Source organism: Hipposideros armiger, unplaced genomic scaffold (assembly GCF_001890085.2).
Source record: "Hipposideros armiger isolate ML-2016 unplaced genomic scaffold, ASM189008v1 scaffold_198, whole genome shotgun sequence".
Taxonomy (NCBI): domain Eukaryota; kingdom Metazoa; phylum Chordata; class Mammalia; order Chiroptera; family Hipposideridae; genus Hipposideros; species Hipposideros armiger.
In genome coordinates, this window is record NW_017731548.1 from 1230837 (window position 1) to 1253557 (window position 22721).

Sequence of the window (22721 nt, forward strand, 5' to 3'; positions counted from 1 at the left end):
TGTTTTGGGTTTCTTCAGAAAAATATCCAGAAGTGGAATTGCTGGGTCCTTCTTGGTCTCTTGTTTTAAAGTCTATTTTGTATGATATAAATATTGTGACCCCAGCTTTTTTTTTCATTTCCATTTTAATGAAATATCTTTTTTTCTATTCCTTTACTTTCAGTTTGTCTGTGTCTTTCAATCTGAAGTGTGTCTCTTGATCTGAAGTGTGCCTATTATAGGCACCATACTCATATGTAAGGGTCTTGTTTTTTATCCATTGGGTCATCCTATGTCTTTTGATTGGAGCATTTAATACATTTACATTATTGATAGGTATGTAGTTACTGCCATTTTATTATTCATATTTTTTATTTTATTTTATTTTTCTTCTTCTTAAAGGAGTCCCTTTAACATTTCTTGTAATACTGGTGTGGTGGTGATGAACTCTTTTAGCTTTTCTTGTCTGGGAAGCTCTTTATCTGTCCTTTGATTCTAAATGATAGCTTTGCTGAGCAGAGTAATCTTGATTGTAGGTCTTTGTTTTTCATCACTTTAAATATTTTGGCCAATCCCCTCTGGTCTGCAAAGTTTCTGTTGAGAAATCAGTTGAGAGTCTTATGGGAGCTCCCCTGTAAGTAACTCACTGTTTTTCTTTTGCTACTTTTAAGATTCTCTTTTTGTCTTTAAGCTTTGACATTTTAATTATGATGTGTCTTGGTGTGGGCCTCTTTGGGTTCATCTTGTTTGGGACTCTGTGTGCTTCTTGGGCTTGTGTGTCTGTTTCCTTTACCAGGTTAGGGAAGTTTTTCATAATTTTTCTTCCAATTGGTTTTCAATTCCTTGCTATCTCTCTTCTCCTTCTGGTACCCCTATGATGCAAATGTTAGTATTCTTGATGTTGTCCCAGAGGTCCCTTAAGTTATCCTTATTTTTTGGGGTTATTTTTTCTTTTTGCTGTTCTGATTGTTTTCTGCTATCTTATCTTCCAAATTGGTGATTCAGAACTTTGCTCTACTTAATCTACTGTTGATTCTCTCTAATGTGTTCTTTATTCCAATTATTGTATTCTTCATATTTGAATGGTTCTTTTTTGTGTGTTTTCTATCTCCATTTTTATGTTTCTTATCTTTTTGTTAAAGTTCTCACTGAGATCATTGAATATCCTTATAACCAGTGTTTTAGACTCTGTGTCTGGTAGATTGCTTGTCTCTATTTTGTTTAGTTCTTTTTCTGGAGCTTTGTTCTGCTCTTTCATTTGGAGCACGTTTCTACATCTCCCTATTTTGGCTGCCTTCCTGTGTTTATTTCTGTGTTTTAGGTAGGGCTGCTATGTCTTCTGGTCTTAGCAGAGTGGCCTTATATAGTAGGGGTTTTTTGGGGCCTAGTTGTGTCTTCTCCAGGGTCACCTGAGCCAGGTGTCCCTTGTGTGGGTTGTGTGTGCTCTTCTATTGTAGTTGAGCCTTGATTACTGTTTGTGCATCAGTGGGAGGAATTCATCCTCCAGCTGATTCATTGTGAGAACTGACCATGATTACAGTGTAAGAGCTGTTGTGGAGGGGCTGACCCTAGGGAGCAAGATTTGTTTCAACAGGGCTCTGTTGTCTGCCCAGTCTGTCCTTTGGGTGTGTCATCCACAGAGGCAGCCAGGAGCTACTCCGGTTCAGTCTGAAGCTGGCCACTGGATCTACAGGCCTTAGGACCTCTTTAGAGTGGTCCTACTGCAGGCCAAATTCAACCTCTGCCTATGCCCTACCTGGGGCCACCTCCTATAAGCCACAATGATCTGCAGATGTTTTCCACCTGCACTGGGCTTAGAGGTGCCTGGGAGAGGCTAAGCTGCAAACTGAAAGCAGCTGAAACTAGTACTGAGCTTGGGGCTGCTCAGCAAGAGGAATGGGGCATGTCAAGGACAGGTGCTGCTTGTTTGGAGCTTGTGAACCTTTGAGATTTTAGGAAAGTCCACAGCATGAACCAAGACAGGTAATTTGTATGGAAAAGCCTCTGGAAGCAGGCTGGGTGGGCCTGCAAGTTCGGTGGGGTGGGTTCTCAGGAAATCACCCGGGTGGGACAAATGGTGTTTGCCAGGTTGATGGAGATTCAGAGATGGTGACCACCTGCATCTCCTTGCTGGGAGGGCTGATGGCTCAATAAAGACACTTCTGTCTGGTAAAACCTGCCCCTCCAGCCTTTGCTCTGAAGCCAGACAATTAAATTCCTTCCTGTATGTCTCTGATGCTTCTTGTAAAATGTTGCTCCAGCTCTGGAGCTCACAGTGAGTGAGTCAGTAAGTGAGTCCATGTGCAGGCCCTTTAAGAGAAATGCCTGGGATTTCAGCTGCCCTCCCTTCACTCAGCCACAATCTCCACTGATTTTCACAGCCAGAAGTTGTGGGGATTTCCCTTCCCAGCACTGGAACCCTGGGAATCCCTCGATCCTCAGGGGGACCTCCGCAGCCAAGATATCCCTCCCAATTTTTTACCACTACACGTGGGTATGGGGACTAGCCTGTTTCATGTCTCTGCTCTTTCTACCAGTCTTGAAGCTTCTTTTGTATGTCCTTAGTTATAGGACTTCTGTTCAGCTAGACTTTAAGTGATTCTTAATGATGGTTGTTCTGTAGTTTAGTTGTAATTTTGATGTGATCGTTATAGGATGCAAGCACAGCGTTCACCTACTCTGCTTTCTTGACTGAAAATCTTTTGGAGATTGTTTTAAATTTTTACATTTCATGGCCAACCCTGTATACACTTGTTGAAATTTTGTTATTTGTTGTTCTTCTATTTGTTTGGAGAAATTTTTAGCCATGAAAATAAACATTTTTATGGCTTTCAATCAGTTTGCCACATTGCTTTCCAAAAGGATTGTTATCAGTTTATAATATCTCTTTCCTAAAGGGACTTATAACAATCAATTTATAATATCTCGTGTTTTATATTTTTATTTTATTGCATTTTTATCCTTTGTCATATATTTCAGTACCTTACATTTTAGTAAATTATTATATGTTTACACATTATATTAACCCATTGTTGTATTATAGACCCTCAGTCTGTTTTTCCTTTTTTATTTTAGTTTCTTTACTTTTCAATTACATCAGTTTTGAATGAAAGAAAAATGGATCTCCCCATTTTTTTCTTTATATTATTTTTCTGTTCCTTTGAATTTGAGAAGTTGATGTTTTCCACAGGCCTGATATACAGATTCAACTTTTATTTTCTGTAAGCTTATTTTTATGTACTATTATAGTATAAAACTTCCATGGAAGAATGATCCATAAATGCCTTTGGGAATCTTTCTTCTTGCCTTTAATAGCACTATCAAAATTGTCTTTGTAAACCAGACCCTTCCAGGAGATTATGAAATGTGGACAGCATATCTGAGACAGTCTCATAAAATATAATATCTGGAAAGCAGTATATGATATTTTATTCTGTAAATAATGCCTTCATGTAACTTAACCTAATTCAATTTCAGAGGGTTCAATATATATTTGAGCTTCCCCAGCTTTTACTATAACTCACAATAGTAAATCTGAATTGTCAGAGTTTTCAGTCAGAATTTATACTCTGGAAAAATGAAGTATATTATGGGTATCCCTCACTTAAGATGCTTTTGAATGTGCCACATTTGGAACTTAAAGGAATCATAGAGGAGACAGTAACAGGCTTTAGTAATATGAAGACTGGAGATTAAGTGATTTTCAAACTGAGGTCAAGTGATGTATGTCACAGCTGGAATTTACAAGTCACAACTCTTAGCCAATGAAAACCCTTCAGCAATAAGGGGAAACAGGGCAAACTTTCAGACTCTCCTAATATGGCATCTTGTGGAATAACACCTTCCTGACTGACTCACTCGGTCAACCAGGGAACTGATATCATCTTACTGGAAGTTTTCGATAGTGACTTAGAGAATTTCTTTTAAGTAGAAACTCTCTGATTTCATAATGGTAGTCTATGACCAAGTTGAATTACCTTTGCAGATTTCCTAATAATAAACTTTGGTAGGAAAGTTTATTTCCATACTTTGAAGAATAATGGCAAATATAATAATTTAAAAGTGCATATGTGATTTTTTAAAAACAAAACATGGTCCTTTTATTATCTTAAAAATTATTTAATATGCTCATATAGAAATTATTCTATTCTCCAAAGTCCTGAAAATACCTAAATCTTTCAGGGAAAGAAACTACTATATTCTGATATTTTAGTTAGGAGATTTTGGTTGGATCCAAACATAATTTCATACTTCATTTCCTTACCTTTTTTTGTTGTTACTGTCATTTCTTTATCTCTGTCTTTGCTTAAAAGCAAATATTAGTTTTCAGGCTTTTGTAAATGCTACAGTAATTCAGACAGATGCTGCTTCTGCAGTTCTTGGTATTTGTTGGGATGTTCTGGACACCCAGAGTGTTAAATTTCAAGTTGAGGATCAGTCTTAATACAAAGATTTTTGGCTGGAATAAACGGGAACAAAACTGACAGTGTGATAACCAAACAACAAATCATTATGTTTAGTAATTTCCAGTTCCACCTCTAAATAGATTTTTATACTATTTCATTTAAATCAGCTATGAACTTTACCATTTTTCGCCCTTGTTTAACTTTACCTATAATAAGTAATTGAAAACTTTCAAAGAAAATTTTGGACTATAAAATTCCAATGTTTGTGGTTTTTTTCCCCACCATCCAAGCAATTCTCAGATACTAGCTGGATGTCCTACAATTCAATTCAATTCTGACGCTTTCTTCCAGGAGATAGCATTAGGTATCACAGGTTAAGGGCTCAGCTCTACAAGACTGTTCCCCACCCCGCTTCAGATGCCAATTGCAAGTTCAGGTTGCTGTCTGTCCTTCTGATGGACTGGTTAATAGATAGGAGGTTCTCATGACCCCTTCCTTTGGTTCTATTAATTTGCTAGAGCAGCTCACAGAACTCAGAGAAACATTTTACTTACTGGATTACCAATTTATTATAAAAGTGTATAATTTAGGAACAGCCACATGGAAGAGACGCATAGGGCAAGGTATGGGGAACGGGCTTGGAGCTTCTATGCTCCTGAGCGTGATACTCTCCCCAAATCTCCATGTTTTTGTTCACTAGCTGGAAGCTTTTCTAACCTTGTTCTTTTGGGGGTTTATAGAGGAGGCTTCATTACATAGGCATGAGTAATTAAATCTTTGGTCATTGGAGATTGATTCAACCTCAAGCCCTTCTCTCCTCCATAGGTCAGTGGAGTGGGACTGAAAGTTCAAATCCTCTGATCACATGGTTGGTTCCCCTGGCATCCAGCCCCCATCCTTAGGTGCTTTCCAAAAGCACCTTGTTAACATAATGGATGTGGTTTAGAGGGGTTTGTTATGACTATCAAGACACCTTTATTGCTCTTACTACTTAGGAAATTCCAAAGTGGTAAGGGTTTTAGGTTCTCTGTGCCAGAAATGATATAAAGACAAAACATATATTTTTATTATAAATCACAATATCACAGGCTATTTTGCTCAAATATACCTTGATTTAGATAAGTTAACTTTTATGTCATTGTTGTGGCATAAATTACACCATAAAGCTTTGGAGTGGCTTAGTATACATGAAAAGTATGTAATAATTATCAGTTGTAAGTTTTTATAAATAATTGCAATTTTTACTAAGTTTTGTTATTTTTCAATGGCCTTTCACACACATACCTCATGTTAGTACTTGAATGCCATCTATTGATTCTCTATTCAAGAATATAACATATGTCTTAACTCAGCCCCAATAAGGAAGAAGTTAAACACTGGATATCCAGAGCTGTTTGACAAAATCAAGATTATGCATTCTTCTCATTCAGAACAATTATGATTTCTAATTTGCAATTATTAGTGATATTATCTCATTAAAAAGATATTTTTTAAAAAATTATAAAACACAATCAACTTTAACTGAATTAAACAGGGTCTGGGTCTCCAGTGGTGGGGAGATGTTCAGAATTATGATTAAAATAAAAATAGCCAAAACGTGGGGTCAAATAGATTTAATGTAAATATATTTGCACAATTAAATAGAAGCTTACTGACATAAGGAAACCCATCTAGACTTTTCCTGAATTCTTGAATAGCGTAGTAGATTATAAATGACAGTGTTGCATGGTGTGTGATGTTGGGTTTGGTGGCCAGCTCCTTGTTCTCCTTTGAGTTGTCACTTTCCTCTTAGCACAATATCATCCACTATTGCAGTCTCACACCCTTCTGCAAGATTTCATTCCAGTCTTTAAATCTGATAAACCAGGCAGAGGACCCTCAAAGCGGCAGCACAGATTAAATACAAGTTTCTTCTCATTGTTGTTACTTGAAACAAACCAATATTACCTTCTTAGCTGTCAAGCTTTTAAAAAATTTCTTTAAAATTTTATCTAAGATGTTAAAAAAATTGTTTCTTTTTTTTTTTCAACAAATCCATTCCATATTTTGGTGTGAGTACTTTAAAATTCTTCCCTTTTCTAATTATTTTCTAAAGTTAAAAAAAACAAATTCTTTGTCGAGGTGTAAACCACTCCATGTTTTTGTTTTAATTATTACTTTAGTAGATAAACTTAACAAATAATTAGACAATTGCACATGTCTGATTAGCACAGAACTGTGGCAGATTGGCTTGGCCAGCTAAAGAATGGGCTGTGTGTATTGTTGGGGAATGTTTAGGGCATCCTCACATTGAGATGGATGCAAAGTGATGTCTACTGGTAATGGTGTAGCTGGAAACAATGAACTTGCTTACTCATTTCTAATAATTTCATTTTTAAAATTTCCTTTGAGCCTCACTGCAACCTCAGATGATTTTTCACTTGTGTAGCAATTTTGCATCTGAGATCACTTTGACCTCTACTCTCTAATTTGATCTTCATTGGAACTTGGTGAGATAAAAGTGGCCACTGGAGTAGCCTTTTTTTTGACAGATGAATAAACTACCCCTGAGAAGACTAGGGGACTTGCCCACAGTCACATGTTTGGAGAAGCCATGTACTGAGCCCAGACTTTAGCTCTCTTCCTGCTATCACATGCTCAGCCTTTCCACAAAGGCTTCAGAAGCACCCCCTGTTTTTGCAGTCCCCTTGTACATGTTATTGATATCGATATACATCTTGAGAACAGCATAGCTGGGACCAGTCATGATCTGCTAGGTGAAAAGAAAGAGGGTTTGCTAAATTTGTACTACTTGTACAACTTCTAGTGAGGCATAATGTATAAACACACATTAGAGTATATATTTAAAACATTTGCCAGGTAAATGTTTGATAACCTGTGTAACTGTGCTTTTCGATTTTCAAAACCCTGGTTCAGTTATTTTTATGTGAATACTTATCCTGTGGCCTTGGATGCTTGCACTGTTAATTTAAAAATGGACAAGGATTTAGATAAAAGTAATGTGCTGTGTAGGATTAGTCCTAGGTCACTTTACCTGGAATCAGGAAGGCTTTTTAGCGTTTTTACCTATTCCCAGTTACAAAGACTTACTAATACAGAAAAAGGCTGTTATAAAATCTATAATTTCAAAATGCTTTGACTAACTTTATGAAATATGTATACATAGATCAATCATTTTATAATTTGTCATTGCTTGGTACATGTATTACTTTTATGTGTGTGATCCACATCTACTTAATTGTCTGAGTATGCTCATTATATGATTCTTTGTTAAGGAATCATTTTTCATAAGAATTTTATTTATTTGTTTATTTTCTTTTTAACTTTTTTGGGGTATAATTGACAAATAAAATTGTAAGATATTTAAAGTGTACCTCATGATGATTTGATATATGCATATATTGTGAAAGGATCCCTCCCATTGAATTAACATATCTATTACCTCACATATTCATTTTTGTGTGTGTGTGAGAACATTTAAATTTCACTCTTTTAGAATGCTCTTCTATACTATACAGTTTTATCAAATATAGTCACCATGTTTTAATTAGACCCTCAGTTCTTATTCATCTTGTATAATTATATTTGTTTTAGAGTCAGTTTATGAAGCTACAGTTTATAAGCTGACCACTCTCAAAACCTTTTATCTATAAACAGGTGTAAACTGGCTTCCTAGCATTTGTGGAGAGTAATGCTTGGCCCTGTGTAGATGGGAGAAGAGGAAGGGTAGTTGCTTGCTCTGGGAATTTTACTTGATTTACAAAATGTTTAGCAAACACTCCTATCAAACTTAGAAATTACATAGCTAATTTAAGAAGCTATTTTCTGACCCATTTTCAGTTTTTAAATTATTTCAGGTGGCAAATGTAGGTACCACTGATTTTGAAGTTTTCTGCAAATACAAATATTCCTAAATCCCAAAGCATACTTTCTATTTTGAATTCAGTTTTATATCTTTCTGAAGTCTATTGAATATCAATATTTCTATCATCAATCTAAAGATAACGGGAGGAATTATGATTTCTTTTCCCAGGATACCCATCTGTTGCTGACAGAGCCAGATTAGAAGTCAAAAACCTTTCTTTTTCATTATTAGTCATGCTTCCATTGTTTAAAAAGTCACAACTAGCTCTTGCCTCTAAGTAGAAAAGAAAAATATCACAGACTAAGAAAAAGAAAATGAGTTTACTTTAGTGTGAATTTAAATATGTTTCTCTTTTCCTTAGGAGAGAGTTATGTATGTGGCTCAATAGAGCCCTTCAAGAAACTGGAGTACACCAAGAATGTGAACCCCAATTGGTCTGTGAATGTCAAAACCACCTCGGCATCCCGAGCAGTGTCATCACTGGCTACTGCCAAAGGGAGCCCTTCAGAGGTGCGGGAGAATAAGGATTTCATTCGGCCCAAGCTGGTCACCATCATCAGAAGTGGGGTGAAGCCACGGAAAGCTGTCAGGATTCTGCTGAATAAGAAAACCGCTCATTCCTTTGAGCAGGTTCTCACTGATATAACCGATGCCATCAAGTTGGACTCGGGAGTGGTGAAACGCCTGTACACCCTGGATGGGAAACAGGTAAGAGAGGCATTGTGGTATAACCTTGACTTTACAGGCGAGAACCAGGAAATTTATGTGGCATGTAGTGGGGACCTGAAACATACATTTTGCTGACATTGAAAGAGTTGGGTCATTTAGTTAACAAATACATAGCTGTTGACCTCAAACCAGTCCAAAGATAGGATTAACATAACAATAAAGTAAAACTGCCTATCTCTGAAGCTTAAATGATTACGCCATTATGCTATGCAATTAATAACTGAAAAACGACTTCTTCATTTATTAATTGCTTAACATAATGGTGCTTTTCAACCATTTGTTTTCAGTTTTGTCATATAATAATTTCTTATAGCTTGGACTATGACTGAGATATAGAGGTAAACTCAAACAAGTAGAGAAAAATCTAATTCCTTTCTTTGGCCTAAATAATATAATTTACTGTCTCAATAATGTTCACTAGTGAGATTTATTTAAATTTTATAGATTTTTAAGTATATTTCTAAAGAATAAAATATTTCCACCTGGATAGCTTTAAGACACACATCTCTAGCATATTATATATCTTGTTTTCAAAACATAATTTCAGAATTAAAATGACGGGTTTCTTTGGCTATGGAATGTTTCTTCGGTTGACTTGGATTAGTGGACATTTTAATGTGAGTTGCTCAGATGAATTTAAAGGAAGTCTCGTGTGGACTTTTGTAAAGCTTTGATAGAACTCTGATGGTAGGCTGAATACAATGACACTGATATATGTACATTGCGATTTGCTGGTCACTGAGAGTTTACCAGTATCTTTGTAAGATTATATTTTTTCGCACACTATCATTGCTTGAAATTTAGTTTTTAATGTGGATCTGTCCAAATGCTTTTTAAAAATTATTTTGAGGGATAATTTGAATGATTTGTATGTAGAACACATATTAAAAATCAAAACTAGATTTATAAGTTGAAAGGTTGATCTTGTTAAGCAGACGACTAATGTAAGTTTTTGAAGGCTAACCCATTCAAACTATGAATTAGAAATAGATGCAAATAGTATAAAGAGTGTGAGTCATGAAAGAATTCCTGCCCTGGGGAACCATCCAAATTCTTTATATTATAGAATTCATTAGAAAGAAGGAAAATCTGCTAGTTGTTTGTTTATATTCACCAATGCTTGTCTCATAAAACTTCCCCTAAGTGTCATGTGGATCAGGATTCTGAAGGATGATACGCCCAGCCTTCTAGATCTAACGGTGTGTAGCCTGAATGGTACCAATATATCAGTGATCAAAAAGTCCACTGTTGGCTTGTGGGTTATAGCAACAATAAGATGAAAAAGTTCACCTTTAAATATTTAAGCCCTTTAGGGCTTCCCTCTGTAATGAGTGACTCAACCATCTTGTAGTTTTGCATTTTTTTGTGTTAAATTTTCCCTAGATGGGAGTTTACCGGTTTTCATAAAAAGGAAAATTTACAGCAAAGAATACATATTGATAAACCTTCTTCCTCCCCCCCACTTCAGAATTTTGGGGGTTCCAACTTGCTACTCACTGAATCTAAAAATCAGTTTTAACTATTGGGTTGTTGGAAAAGTCATGATGCATTTTTGCAATGAAAAACAGAAAAATACGTCATGACTTTTCTGACAACCCAATATTTTAGTAAATTCTGCCATCAATTGATCATTTCTTTATTCTAAGAATGAATTCCTAGAAGAGGTACTCTGATGTTCTCAATAATTTTCTTCTTTTTAGGAATTTATCTAGTGTATATATTTTATAATGGCTGATTTTCCTGTGGTTTACATGTAAGTAATCCATTGTAATGGAAAAAAAAAGAAGTTTAATATCGGAGGACCAGGATTCAAATCATGACTCAGCCACAGATTATTTATGTTTTTAGCAAATCACTTAACTGAGCCTCATTATACTCATCAGTAAAATATGAATCAAATGATAACCTCGGTTTCATATAGTGCTTGTGGGATCAATTATAATACATGTGAAAGCAATTTTGAACTATAATAATAATGATCATAGCTTTATTGAGCATTATTCAAAATGCTTTGTATATATTAGCATGTTTAAGCATCATAACGTCTTGATTATTATACCCATTTAACAGGTGAGGATACTAAGGCACAGAATTTGTTTATTAAAAAAAAATGTCTAAGACCACACATATATAAATGGCAGAGTTGGGATGTGAACCAGTCTCTCTCCAGAGCTTGTGCGTGTAACCGCTGTACCACGTTGGGTTATATTAAAGCACCAATCAAATGTAAATGTACTGAGAAAGAATTTCCAAGTAATTTATCTAAAAAAAATAACATTTGAAAGTTTTCTGCTATGTGTTTTTCTCCTGTAGTTGTTCTGCTGACTGTTGTATTCAACTGTTTTTTTCTGTTGTTGTTGTTGAGCATTCAGTTAGCTGTGGGGCATTTCTTGCATTGTGGCATGTTCTCTTCATAGCAAGGGAGGTGAAAAGCTGCAGAGGAATTGGGTGATAAAGTGGAAAGAATATAGAGAGTTGTTGCTTGGATTCCAAGTAGGAACAAAGATATTTCTTCATAGACCCCAGGAGTCTTTAGAGCTGTTTTTGTTCAGAAGAGAAATCTGTCCCCATGAGCGGTTTGTTAGAGTAGGATCCTTTGACAGCCTTGCAGAGACTAAGGCTTGATAAGCCTCTGAGAATAAACCACTTTCTTCCAAGCTATACTGTAGCATGCTGCTGTGCCGTAGTAGGGTGGCACGTGGTGCCCCCACCATCTTATCCTGACCGTTGGGCTCCACATGCTGTCAATAGGACATCACTCTTAAGATTGCTTGTTCCACCTGCTTTTTTAAAAATTAGTGTAATTGAGCCCATGTATCAAGGCCATGAATGATATGGGAAATCCAATGCCCAATAAAGTTTTTAAAGGAATATATATTTTTTTGCATTGAAGAAATAAAATTATTTTAAAAATCCATAGCTTAGTCATGGGATGTAAAGTACAGCATAGGGAATATAGTCAATAATATTATAATGACTATGTATGGTTTCACATGAATAACAGACTTATTGGGGTGATCACTTGGTGAGGTATATAAATATCTAATCACTGTGTTGTTTTATATACTTGAAACTAATTTAAAAAATCAATAGTTTGAGTGCTTTGAGTAAATGAGTAGACAGGAAGATGTGCAAGCAGGAATGGCTTTTCAGATTGCCTTCATGTGGCCTGCAGATGTATCCACGGTATGGAAACTGATGACCCTGGGGTTCCTGGCAATGGAACCAGGAGAACCCGTGCCTGCTGGTACATATGGTATCCAGAGATGGTGCCAGAAGGTGCAGACCAAATTCCATTCTCACTTGTTGCTGCTACCACTCGGCCTCCTTGCCATTTGCCTCTTGGGTTTGCCCTAATGTAAGAGTTCACTGAATAGTGTCTTTTTGAGTTTTTAGGCTGAGAATTAGGAAATCAACATACTGGAAATGCTGTACCACTTAGAGGACATTTTGCAGGAAGCTGCGGTTTCCCCAAATGACCCTTGTGGCTCATGAGTGGCCTATTTGTGAGCAAACCCTTTCTAATTATTTCAACTCCATTCTTGATTCACGCCACTGATGCTTTGATTAAAGGTTGCCACCCCCTTGCTGACCCCTCCTCACACCATGTGATCAGGAGACCTTTGCTCACCACATGATCAGGCACTTTTGCAGGCAGGGCTGGGAGGTCAAAGAATCACTTGCAGTGTCTTCATTTCACTGATGCATTGCTTTTCTGGGCCTTGATGAAGGGCTCCCTAGGAAGGAAAGTGGGCATTTTTCTAGCTAAAGGTTACAATCACATCCCCCTTTTCCACAGCCCAGCAGAGGCTATGTGAGAATCTTTTCCCCTTACCCCAGTCCAGGCTCTGATGTTGGGATTTTCTGTGGGTTATTCCCTCACCCTGCCAGGCAGCTACTCCCAGAAGTCATTTGGAGTGTGACTATTTTTTATGATTAAAATAAGCCCAAAAGGTACAAGATTTGCTGCAAGGATACACTTGCATATCTCCTGAGTCTTTTGGGGAACAGCACATCAGGCTGTTTTGAGCTGCTAAGTCTTCTAAATCTGTGGTTCCTGAATCCTTACTTAGAATCACAAACCACAGCAAGTATTAGAACAGCTAATGCCTAAGCAGGCAATTTATACTGTAAAGATCATTGAGAAGGCACTTCCCAATGATCCCCTCCGCCACTGAAATATAGTAATATTTCAAAATAGCATCAAAGTCATATAGTAATATTGATAAACTAGGTAGTTCTTAAAGTAGGAATATATGCCCGTCCCCATCTTATCTACTCATTAACATTGAAGGTCTGTGCACACCCCGGTCTTATCTACTCATCAGCAAAATAGCAGCATACTTTGCTAGCAGAGGAAAAACTCACTCAAGGATGTTATATTTTTATCCTATAGGCATTTCACATAAATGAGTCATGCACTTTGTAAAACCCGCCACTGCTAAAATGCTAGAGTGAGCAAACTATTGTCTTCCTAATATGAAAAACACTAGGAGTCACTCAGCCGAAGTAAAGATACCCATAAACTGATTTAGATGGTAAGCCGTGAGAACAGGCAACAGAGCTGCTGCCTTAGTCGGCTCTGGCTGCTATAACAAAATACCAACGCCTGGGTGGCTTATATACCACAAAATTTATGTCTCACAGTCCTGGTGGCTGGAAGTCCAATATCAAGGTGCCAGCAGATTTGGTCTGGTGACAGCCCACTTCCTGGTTCATCGAGAGCCGAGTTTTTGCAGTGTCCTCTCATGGCAGGACTGGTTAGGGAGCTTTTGAGTCTCTTTCTTTTTTAAAAAAAAAACTTTATTGAGCAATAGTGTGTTTTTGCAGGACCCATCAGCTCCAAGTCAAGTCATTGTCTTCAATCCAGTTGTGGAGGGCACAGCTCATTGGCCTATATGGGAATCGAACCCGCAACCTTGGTGTTATGAGCCTGCACTCTAACCACCCGAGCTAGCCAGTCACTCTTGAGTCTCTTTCTATAGGGCGCTAATCCCATTCATGAGGGCTTCGCCCATATGACCTAATCACCTGCCAAAGTCCCTGTCTTCTAATATGCTCACTCTGGGGGTTATGTTTCATATACGAATTTTGGGGGATACGTATGTTCAGAACATAGCAGCTGCTAGGTATAGGAAATCGCAATAGCTATTAATAAGTCAATCAGTTACTGTCTTCTCTGTATCTTTTGTTCACTGAACCCCCTTGCCTATTACAAATGTAAAGTTCAAAAGGTGCTTGTAAATGAGTCATAATAATTGCAGCCATTTATTTTAGGTAACTAGTATATGAGTTTATTGGAATTCGGAAAATGGTAGTGATGATCAATAGGAATCCATCAATCAGATATCACAAAATGGTCTTTGGGTTTTTTCCTTTTGGTTTTTAATACTTAATCTGAAGTAAAAGCAATTTGTTTCACACTTGAGATTAGAATATTTCTTTCCCTTACAAGTTGAAGAAGTGGTACACATTGCTACTATACCTGACCTTGACTATTGCAATGAATGAGTATAGAATATGTGAAAACCAGAGGTTTCCAAATGAAAAGGAAGGAATTTAGGATGTGATAGGATTTGGTTGGACTGGAAAAGGAATTCTGTAACTATTGGTAATCGTGCCTTTTTTTTCTTTTTTCTTTTTTTAAATAAAACTTCTGTGACAGCTCTAACTTATTTTCTTTAAGCATATTTAAACCTTTCATTCTTGGTATACAGATTTTTTTTACTATTATGATTTGGTATGTTATCTATGTTGTGAAAGTGAATGTAACACATTTTGATTTTGTTTGCAATTTGTAAAAAAACAGTTGATACAAATGATTTAGCTTACATTTAAATCGTCAAATTAAAATTTCCTACAGAAGCTCAGAGCTCATGTTAAACCAGCTTCATGATTTGCTAGAGCTCTGAATTGATGGAAAATCTTATCTGTTTTCAAAGAAAAAAGATCTTAAGAATAATGATGATACTTCACTTAAGGAATTAACGTGTCCAGAATAGAATGTGCTACTTTCAGTTACATTTGGTTGATATTCAGGACTTATAAGCTGTATCTGTCTTTATGTAGATATTAAGTCTCCCAAATTTGGAAGTTAAGTCCTTTTCTTCTGGTCTGAGCTCCTCTGACAATGCAATTGTCGTTCAGTTTTGCTTTCAGTGATTTATATTTTGGGCTCAGGTTAGTCTCAGCAAAAGTCAGTTTTCTGTAAATTGAACTCTGATTTGCTGTAAAATGAGTTCTGTAGTGCCCCCACTATAGAACCGGAGATATGACTCCAGAAGCCCTCCCTCTAGTATGCTGAGGGCACTTTGATCAGCTTTACAAGACTGTGGGCTTTGGGATTATCTCCTAATGGCAACTACTGCTTTTGCAAAGGCTAAGAGCCCTGATTTGGCCTGTGAGTCTCCTCTGCCCTAAGGGAACATGTTGGAGTGATGGGAAGAACTTGGACTTTAAAGTCAGCTGGGCCTGCACTCAGATTTCTATCTGAAAAATCTAGATGGATCAAGTTTCTCATTCAGGACTGGAAAATTGTTAGTTCCCCACTGAACTGATTATTGAAGTTTAAAAATCCTATATATTCAATTTACTTGTAATAAGGACACTTGCTTAGTTAGGTATGCTGCAATTTAAGTATAGATATATGCAGGGCTGGCCAAGTGGCTCGTTGGTTAAGAGCTGGCTTGGTACTCCAGCTCAGAGCAGCAGGGCCCCGGTTCAAATCCCACATGGGCCAGTGACGCTGCGCCCTCTACAGCTAAGATGGTGAACAACAGCTTGACCTGGAGCTGGGCTGCTGTGAGTCACCAGCAATGGCGTAGGCTGCAGCGGGTCTGCAGTGGGCTGCCGTGAGCTACGTGAGTGGCTGGCAGCCAGCGTGAGCGGTCGGCAGCTGGTATGAGCTGCTGGGAGCCGCTGTGAGAGGCCGACCAATAACTGGCAACTGATTGTCTTACCCGAGAAGAGCACAATGATCATACCAACATGGGCCATTGAAGCGACGTCCTCCACAACTAGACTGAAGAACAAAAACAGCAATTTGTCTACCTGTTTTTTCCCCTTCCCCGATTCCCCAATACTGTTCCCCTCTCTCCAATTCCCCAATAAAATCTTTTTTTTTAAAGTATGGATATATGCATAATATAGTATAGGGGAAAAAACACTAGTTTTTATAAACAATTTTCAAACACATAGTTTCAAGACTAATAGCCTTAAGTTCAAGTCTGTCTTCTACCCCTGGACACAGTAGAATCTATTCTCCCATTGAGAAGAATTAATTCTTGAATACTCAATTTTCTCATCTGTATAATAGCAATACTAATAATTCCCACGTTCTAGGATGTCATGAGGATGTAATGAAACAATCCATGTGACAAACTTATTAAATCATCGCCACAGCTCTGCAAGGCCAGAACCTTCTCATTTCTCAAATTTTAGCTTAAGGGTGGCCTCATCCACGAAACATTTCTTGACTTCCTCGGGTAGAACAGATAGCTGCCTCTCCTGGGCTCCATTCACTGTCTTTGTAGGCCCACAGTTGTTGATTATGCTGTCCTGTTGACTATTGGCACGCCTGTCTCCTCCATCAGGATTCATAGGATGGGGCAGGGAAGGTGTCCTGTTGGCTTCTAGGGCCTAACTATGTAAATGCTTGTTCAACAAATGATTGAATGACTAAATGACTGGACCACCAACCAGTTCACCATGGGCTACCCCTCTGGCATTAGCACAGTGACTCCAGTGTTCTGCAAAGTCCTTATAGGTCATGGCCATTTGGGAGCTGATGGATCACCCTGGTGGTACTCTGTGCAGTGGAACCAAATTGCAAAGGGTTCATCATGCTGCTTGTTCTGTAACTCAGGCTCCTGCTTCATTAATGACTCTAGGATAATTCTTTAAAAATGCATCCAATTTTAGAGCACTTTTTACTATTAGAAGCACTTTGATCCTGTGGGGAAGCAATAGATGGTCTGTTAGAAAATGTTCACTGTCTGAGTCAGGAGAATTACTCTAAATCTTTCCTGACATTGCCTCGGCTATCCAGTGAATAAAGAGAACTAATCAATACATGCTATGGATTTAAAAATTGGTGATAGGCCAATAAGAGAATCGCATGAATAGCATCTGGCCTAATTATTGCAGAGACACAAACCTACAGTGTTCAGAGGGTTTGTGGTGCTAGAGGACAATATGTTGCAGCAGATTTTTCTGATTAGTTTAAATCCTTGAAACTAAATTAAAGAGGAGGTTTCAGAAATTAAATGGAACTTTAAAAATCCAATTTTAAATCTGAACTATGTTGTAAACAACATACCATAGAAAGAAAAGGACAGATGGGAGATTTATGTTTTAATTGGCTTTTCCATGGTCATTGTAAAGAATTTTGAAGCAAATGAGGAAATATTAAGATAAGTTAAAATGACTTACAATCTCATTGACAAGATGACGCTTGTTAATATTTTGGCTTATTTCCTTTGCTTTATTCTTAAAAAAATTTGGATCCCACTCTGTATCTAATTTAGTTTCTTGCTTGCAATTTCATAAAATACTATGTACATATTCGTGTGGGAAATGTCAAATTGTTAAGCCATCCCTGCTCTAGCTTTGTTATTGTATTGCTGGGTGCAAGATCCCCAGAAGGCAAGTTGTCCAGTGTGATTTCCTTTCTAGTAACACATCTGCAGAGCTCCTCTTGTGTGTTCTGACTTACTGAGAGTAATAGTGTTCTGAAGTTAGATTGAGAAGCAAACATTATGGGGAGTAGAGGCTCTTGAGATGTTGTTCAATGTAATCAGTCGTTAGATGTTAAAAGCATCTCAGAATTCATCTACTCTCTTTAGAACCCTCTTAGGAAGAAAATAAGACATATTACAAAACGTATCTATGAAATAAGTCTAGTATTGTTTCATAAATACCAGATAACTTAGGCTTTTTAGGTCAATAGAAGCCTAATTACCATGATCCTTTAGGAGTCTCTCCCGGAGGGAAAAACACAAGGTAATTCTCTTTCTGTGCCTAATCACTTCTGCTTTGTGTAATAACAACTTGTGCACTTGTGTTAAGACTAAAACATCCTGGATAAAGAAGATGATTCTTTATTGACTTCAATATTCATTTAATGCTTAATATTTATTAAATGATTTTTTAAATTTTATCTTGTGGCATGGACTCTGATAAGTAGAATCACAGAATTATAGGGTTGGGAGTGCCCTTACGAGAGATCTTTCTAGTCTCTCTTCTTCTCTACTTGGAAGACCATAAACTAAACTTACCTTGGCAGGTAGTAAGATAAAATCAATATTTTATTTTTAAAAAATCTCCTAGGGAAAATATAACTCAAGATAAACATTATCTTTAAAAAAAAGAGTAGATATTTCATATCGGATGCTTTTTCATAGTAATAGTTTGGGAACTGGTAACTAGTTATACAACAGAAACAAGTTGTAAGAAGTCCTGCTGTTTGCTCAGGTATGTGCTTCACCCGTGTTTTTGAAAACCTTGCTGCCTAGAGTGGTCTGAGAATAGCAGCAGCAGTGCCACCAGGGAGATTGTAGGAATGCAGACTCTCATCCCACACTATGAATGGAACATCAGAGTCCAAAGGCCATTTCATTTGCATCCTCTCAATGTCAGTGTTAACATCAGGTGGCAAGATATGATGGCCATCAATAATGTTCTGGAAAGCAGCCAGTCCATTAGTATAAAATGTATGCCCACTGCAGTCTAGCCTCAATGGGCTGTCTGTATGTGGAGGATGGATGACTTCCTGGATGGAGAATAAATGAAAATTAAGAGAAGCAGGGAAGGCTGAGTGATTACCATGGAAACGCTGATCCTGAGAAGAGATTTAAGGCACATGGCAGCCACAGAGTCCATATGCATGCTGTTAGAAGTTATCTGTATGCTCCCTCAATAGGCTGCACAGATTTCTTATTTTCCTCATGGTTCTTGTGGATAACTTCCATGGGGTTGATTGGAAGTCATTAAAACTCTTTCTGTGAGTTGATTTGAGATCTCCAACTATGTCAGGCAGATTCCCTATGCAAGAGAAAATTCAGAACATGGAGGATGTCCAGAGAACACAGGGAAACTTTTAATAGGTGCAGGAAATGGAGGGGTAAATTTTGAAAATAATTCCCAGCCAGCATGCCTAGACATTTAGTGGCAAAGGATCCTATGTATCACAGACTCTGCTGTTGAGAACAATGATGGATGGGGTAAACTGGTGTGAAGTAATCACCTAATAATCAGAATTGGGGGTGGTTTTCTTATAATGCAGACTGAGAGGCTAAGAAATTGAGGAAATGTCACTTAGTACTTAATTCAGCTGTCAGCTGTCAGTGACTGAACCTCACTTAGGCAGATGTGGCCTTGCGAATAGCCATGCAATGCCCAGTGACCCCATCAATAGGGACTTTTAAGAATGAGAAGGTCAACTCTATCTCTAGGGTTATAGCTCCAAATTAGGGGAAAAAGTAATAAGCTCCAGAAATAAGTGGGGTTTCTATATGGGGAAGCAATAGAAGGTTCATTTCTGTCATTGGTGATGCAATGGCCCTACGAAAAATAAAATTACATATTTCTCAGGCCTTTTCTGGGATTGGTGTGCCACGAAAAGAATTGTACAGACATGTTGGCTATTTTGCTTCTTAATAACATCACCATTTTCTTCCAAAGCAAAAATTTATTTTCTTGTTTATCTACATTTCATGTCACATTGGTAGATTTAGCCACCGTGTATTTAAAAAATGCGACCATATATTAAGCTCCTGTTGCAGTTGGCAATAGTTATGAACCTTGTAGGAAGAGAGGATTTCAGAATACCATTGTTGACAGTGGTCATAGAAACAAAGACCTGCGAAGTCTGACAGGGGAACAGACTATTCACAGAGTTGTCTTTAATTTGGACAAATTAGATCAAGAGTTTCATGTGGATTCTATTGAGATGGTCATGCTTTAATGTTTTATTTTAAGTGTCTTTAATGTTGAGAATGTGTATATTCTTATTGGTTTGTTAGTTCAGTAGACATCTTTTGAGCATGGGCTCTGTGCCAGGTGTCGGGTGGTTGGAAGACTTGGAAGAATTCCTCACAATGGCATCAGAAGGGTAATCAAAGCCCTCTTAAAACTCCCTGGACTCCCTGTTAGAGAAACTTGCATTTTGTATTTGTATGTTCATATAAGTAGGAGATGATTGATACAGTTCATCTTCTTTGAGGATATCCTTGCATTATTTGGAAATGTGACTGTCAAAACACTCGTATGCAGCATTACCTTTATATTTTAAACTAAAAGACACATTCTACTTCACAGTTTAGTTAATAACATTTCTAGCACATTCAGAATCTGAACAACATTAAAAGCCTACTTTTGGGTACCAGGGTTCTAGTAAATGGCTTTACATTTTAATTGGTTCCTGTGCTCAAAGTGTGTGGCATATTTTAGAAGCCTTGAAAATAATAAATGCCCTCAGTTTACTAACCTATACTTCCCCAGGGAGGTGGGCTACCAATCAGATCTGTAAAATCACCATTCATTTTCTTGCATCAGTCAAAATGAGAGGAAAGTTATTTTCATGACTCTGCAAGATTATCAAAATGTATGGAAATTTGATTTTGGGGGATATTTACTCCCACATACATATATTTGTGGACATAAGAGAATGAGGGGAAGACCTAGAGGAAATGTTGATATATTTTGAGGGTGGGCAACAGTAATAATGCTATTTTCAAGGTATTAAAATTACTTTCTTTAAAGGGAAAAATAATTACCCTGTGCATTTAAACTATTGCATTTCTATCTCTGATGCTTCTCTTATCAGGAACGGACTATAAATGATCCCATTGTGAATGGATTCTTTTAATCTGACTTTTCCTTTTTCCTATTTGCCTTATAAATTGGTTTAACACCAGCTGAGAAAAGTATATCAGACCAGTCTTGGGATATAGCACCAGCTCTGTGCCAGCAGACGAATAATCACACATTGTGTATTCAATCAGAAGTTGGAAGATGTTTTTATGTTAAAACTGCTGTAAACAGTGGGCATGAACATTGCTGAGTAATTGGCTTTTCAGGAAGGTAAAGGACTGGAGTGGTCCCTGGTCCCTGGATGTGAGGCTTTGTAGAAAAGAGAATAAAATCATCTTGTATATTGGATGCAACACAGGGATAATAACATCAAAAAGAATGGAACAGCCGCTAGCATTTCTTGAATGCTTACCATATGCCAGGCACTAACTAGAGATTTCCCATTTATAGTTTCAACAGTTTTATACCATAGGTACTATTGTAGGTACTATTTCTACTTACAGATGCAAAAACGAGGGAAAAGTAATTGTCCCACCCAAGTGTATGTGATCAAGGCTGACCAACATTCTTAGTCATAATGCCACACATGACTTTATATGGTGTTTTGAGAATAATTTAAATAAAGAAAATTCACTTGGATCCTTTTATTTTATTTTTTTGTGTGGAAAACTCATGATTCCTTGCTATGTTTTATCTACTTTACCCACTGGAGTTTGAAAATACTTCTGAAATTATCAAATTCTGGTGATCTGTCAATATTAAAGCTTGAGTGTGTTACCAAAAGAGTAGTAAATGTTGAGAAATAACTGAAATGTCTTGCTTCAATTTCTTCTAAACTTTTCTTGCCATTTTGGTTGTTAGCTATGAAATTAATCCATTTCATGTAATTTTAAAAAGCACCTGAAAATCTTCTTTTAAATTATCATAAAGATTTCCATTCCCAACAGTGGAAAAAGAACATTCTTAATATAACTCATCACCCAGAAATATAACCATTTATAGAAAAGGAATATTGTTGCATTTTAAAACATGCCAACTTTAAAATTAAAAGAAAAATGTTTGTAGCTTTGTTAAGACATAGTTTACATACCATAAAATCTACCTGTTGTAAGTCCTATTTAATGATTTTAGTAAATGTATAGAGTTATGCAGCCATCACCTCAATCCAGTTTGAGGACACTTTCACCACACAAAGTTCTCTTGTGCCCATTTGCAGTTGTTCCCCGCTATCGCCCGCCACCCCCCCCAGGTATGTGCTTCACCCGTGTTTTTAAAAACCTTGCTGCCTAGAGTGGTCTGAGAATAGCAGCAGCAGTGCCACCAGGGAGATTGTAGGAATGCAGACTCTCATACCACACTATGAATGGAACATCAGAGTCCAACGGCCATTTCATTTGCATCCTCTCAATGTCAGTGTTAACATCAGGTGGCAAGATATGATGGCCATCAATAATGTTCTGGAAAGCAGCCAGTCCATTNCCACCCACCAATGATCTGAGTTTGAATTGCATCAACTTTTAAGTGTTGACCTCGTTTTTCTATATGCATTTATAGAAAAGACTCTTTTCTACCTCTGAAGTCATGTGTATAATTATGGATTTACTAAGTACATCATTCTTTAACCTTTACTGTGACCTCCGTCCATCCTCTCCAGTTCAGTGTGAATAGCACTAGGCTTTACTGAGGTTTTATAAGTAACGTCTAGCAGAGAATGTTATGTCGCCAATTCTAGCAGAGTAAACCGCTCATTATCTTTGCACTCCGCACATATGGTATTTCTGAATTAATGCCATACATAGACAAGAAGAGGAAAAACATTTAACGTTCATGGCAGGATGGAATAATAGCTGTCGTCCTCTAATGCCCTTGGGGTGCGCCTCAGCTGACTAGTAGTCACTCCTGCCTTCTCCATGATCCGTTCGGCAACACTT

General features: G+C 37.4%; 1 protein-coding gene across 5 annotated transcripts in view; it reads left to right on the forward strand.

Moving 5' to 3' along the window:
* DCLK1 (doublecortin like kinase 1) overlaps positions 1–22721 on the forward strand; it is a 329829-nt gene that overhangs the window by 8844 nt on the left and 298264 nt on the right. For all 5 annotated transcript variants that reach the window (XM_019653181.1, XM_019653178.1, XM_019653176.1 and 2 more), the window contains exon 3: positions 8612–8958. In XM_019653181.1, the coding sequence (XP_019508726.1) occupies positions 8612–8958 (347 nt within the window). The remainder of the gene's footprint in view (positions 1–8611; positions 8959–22721) is intronic.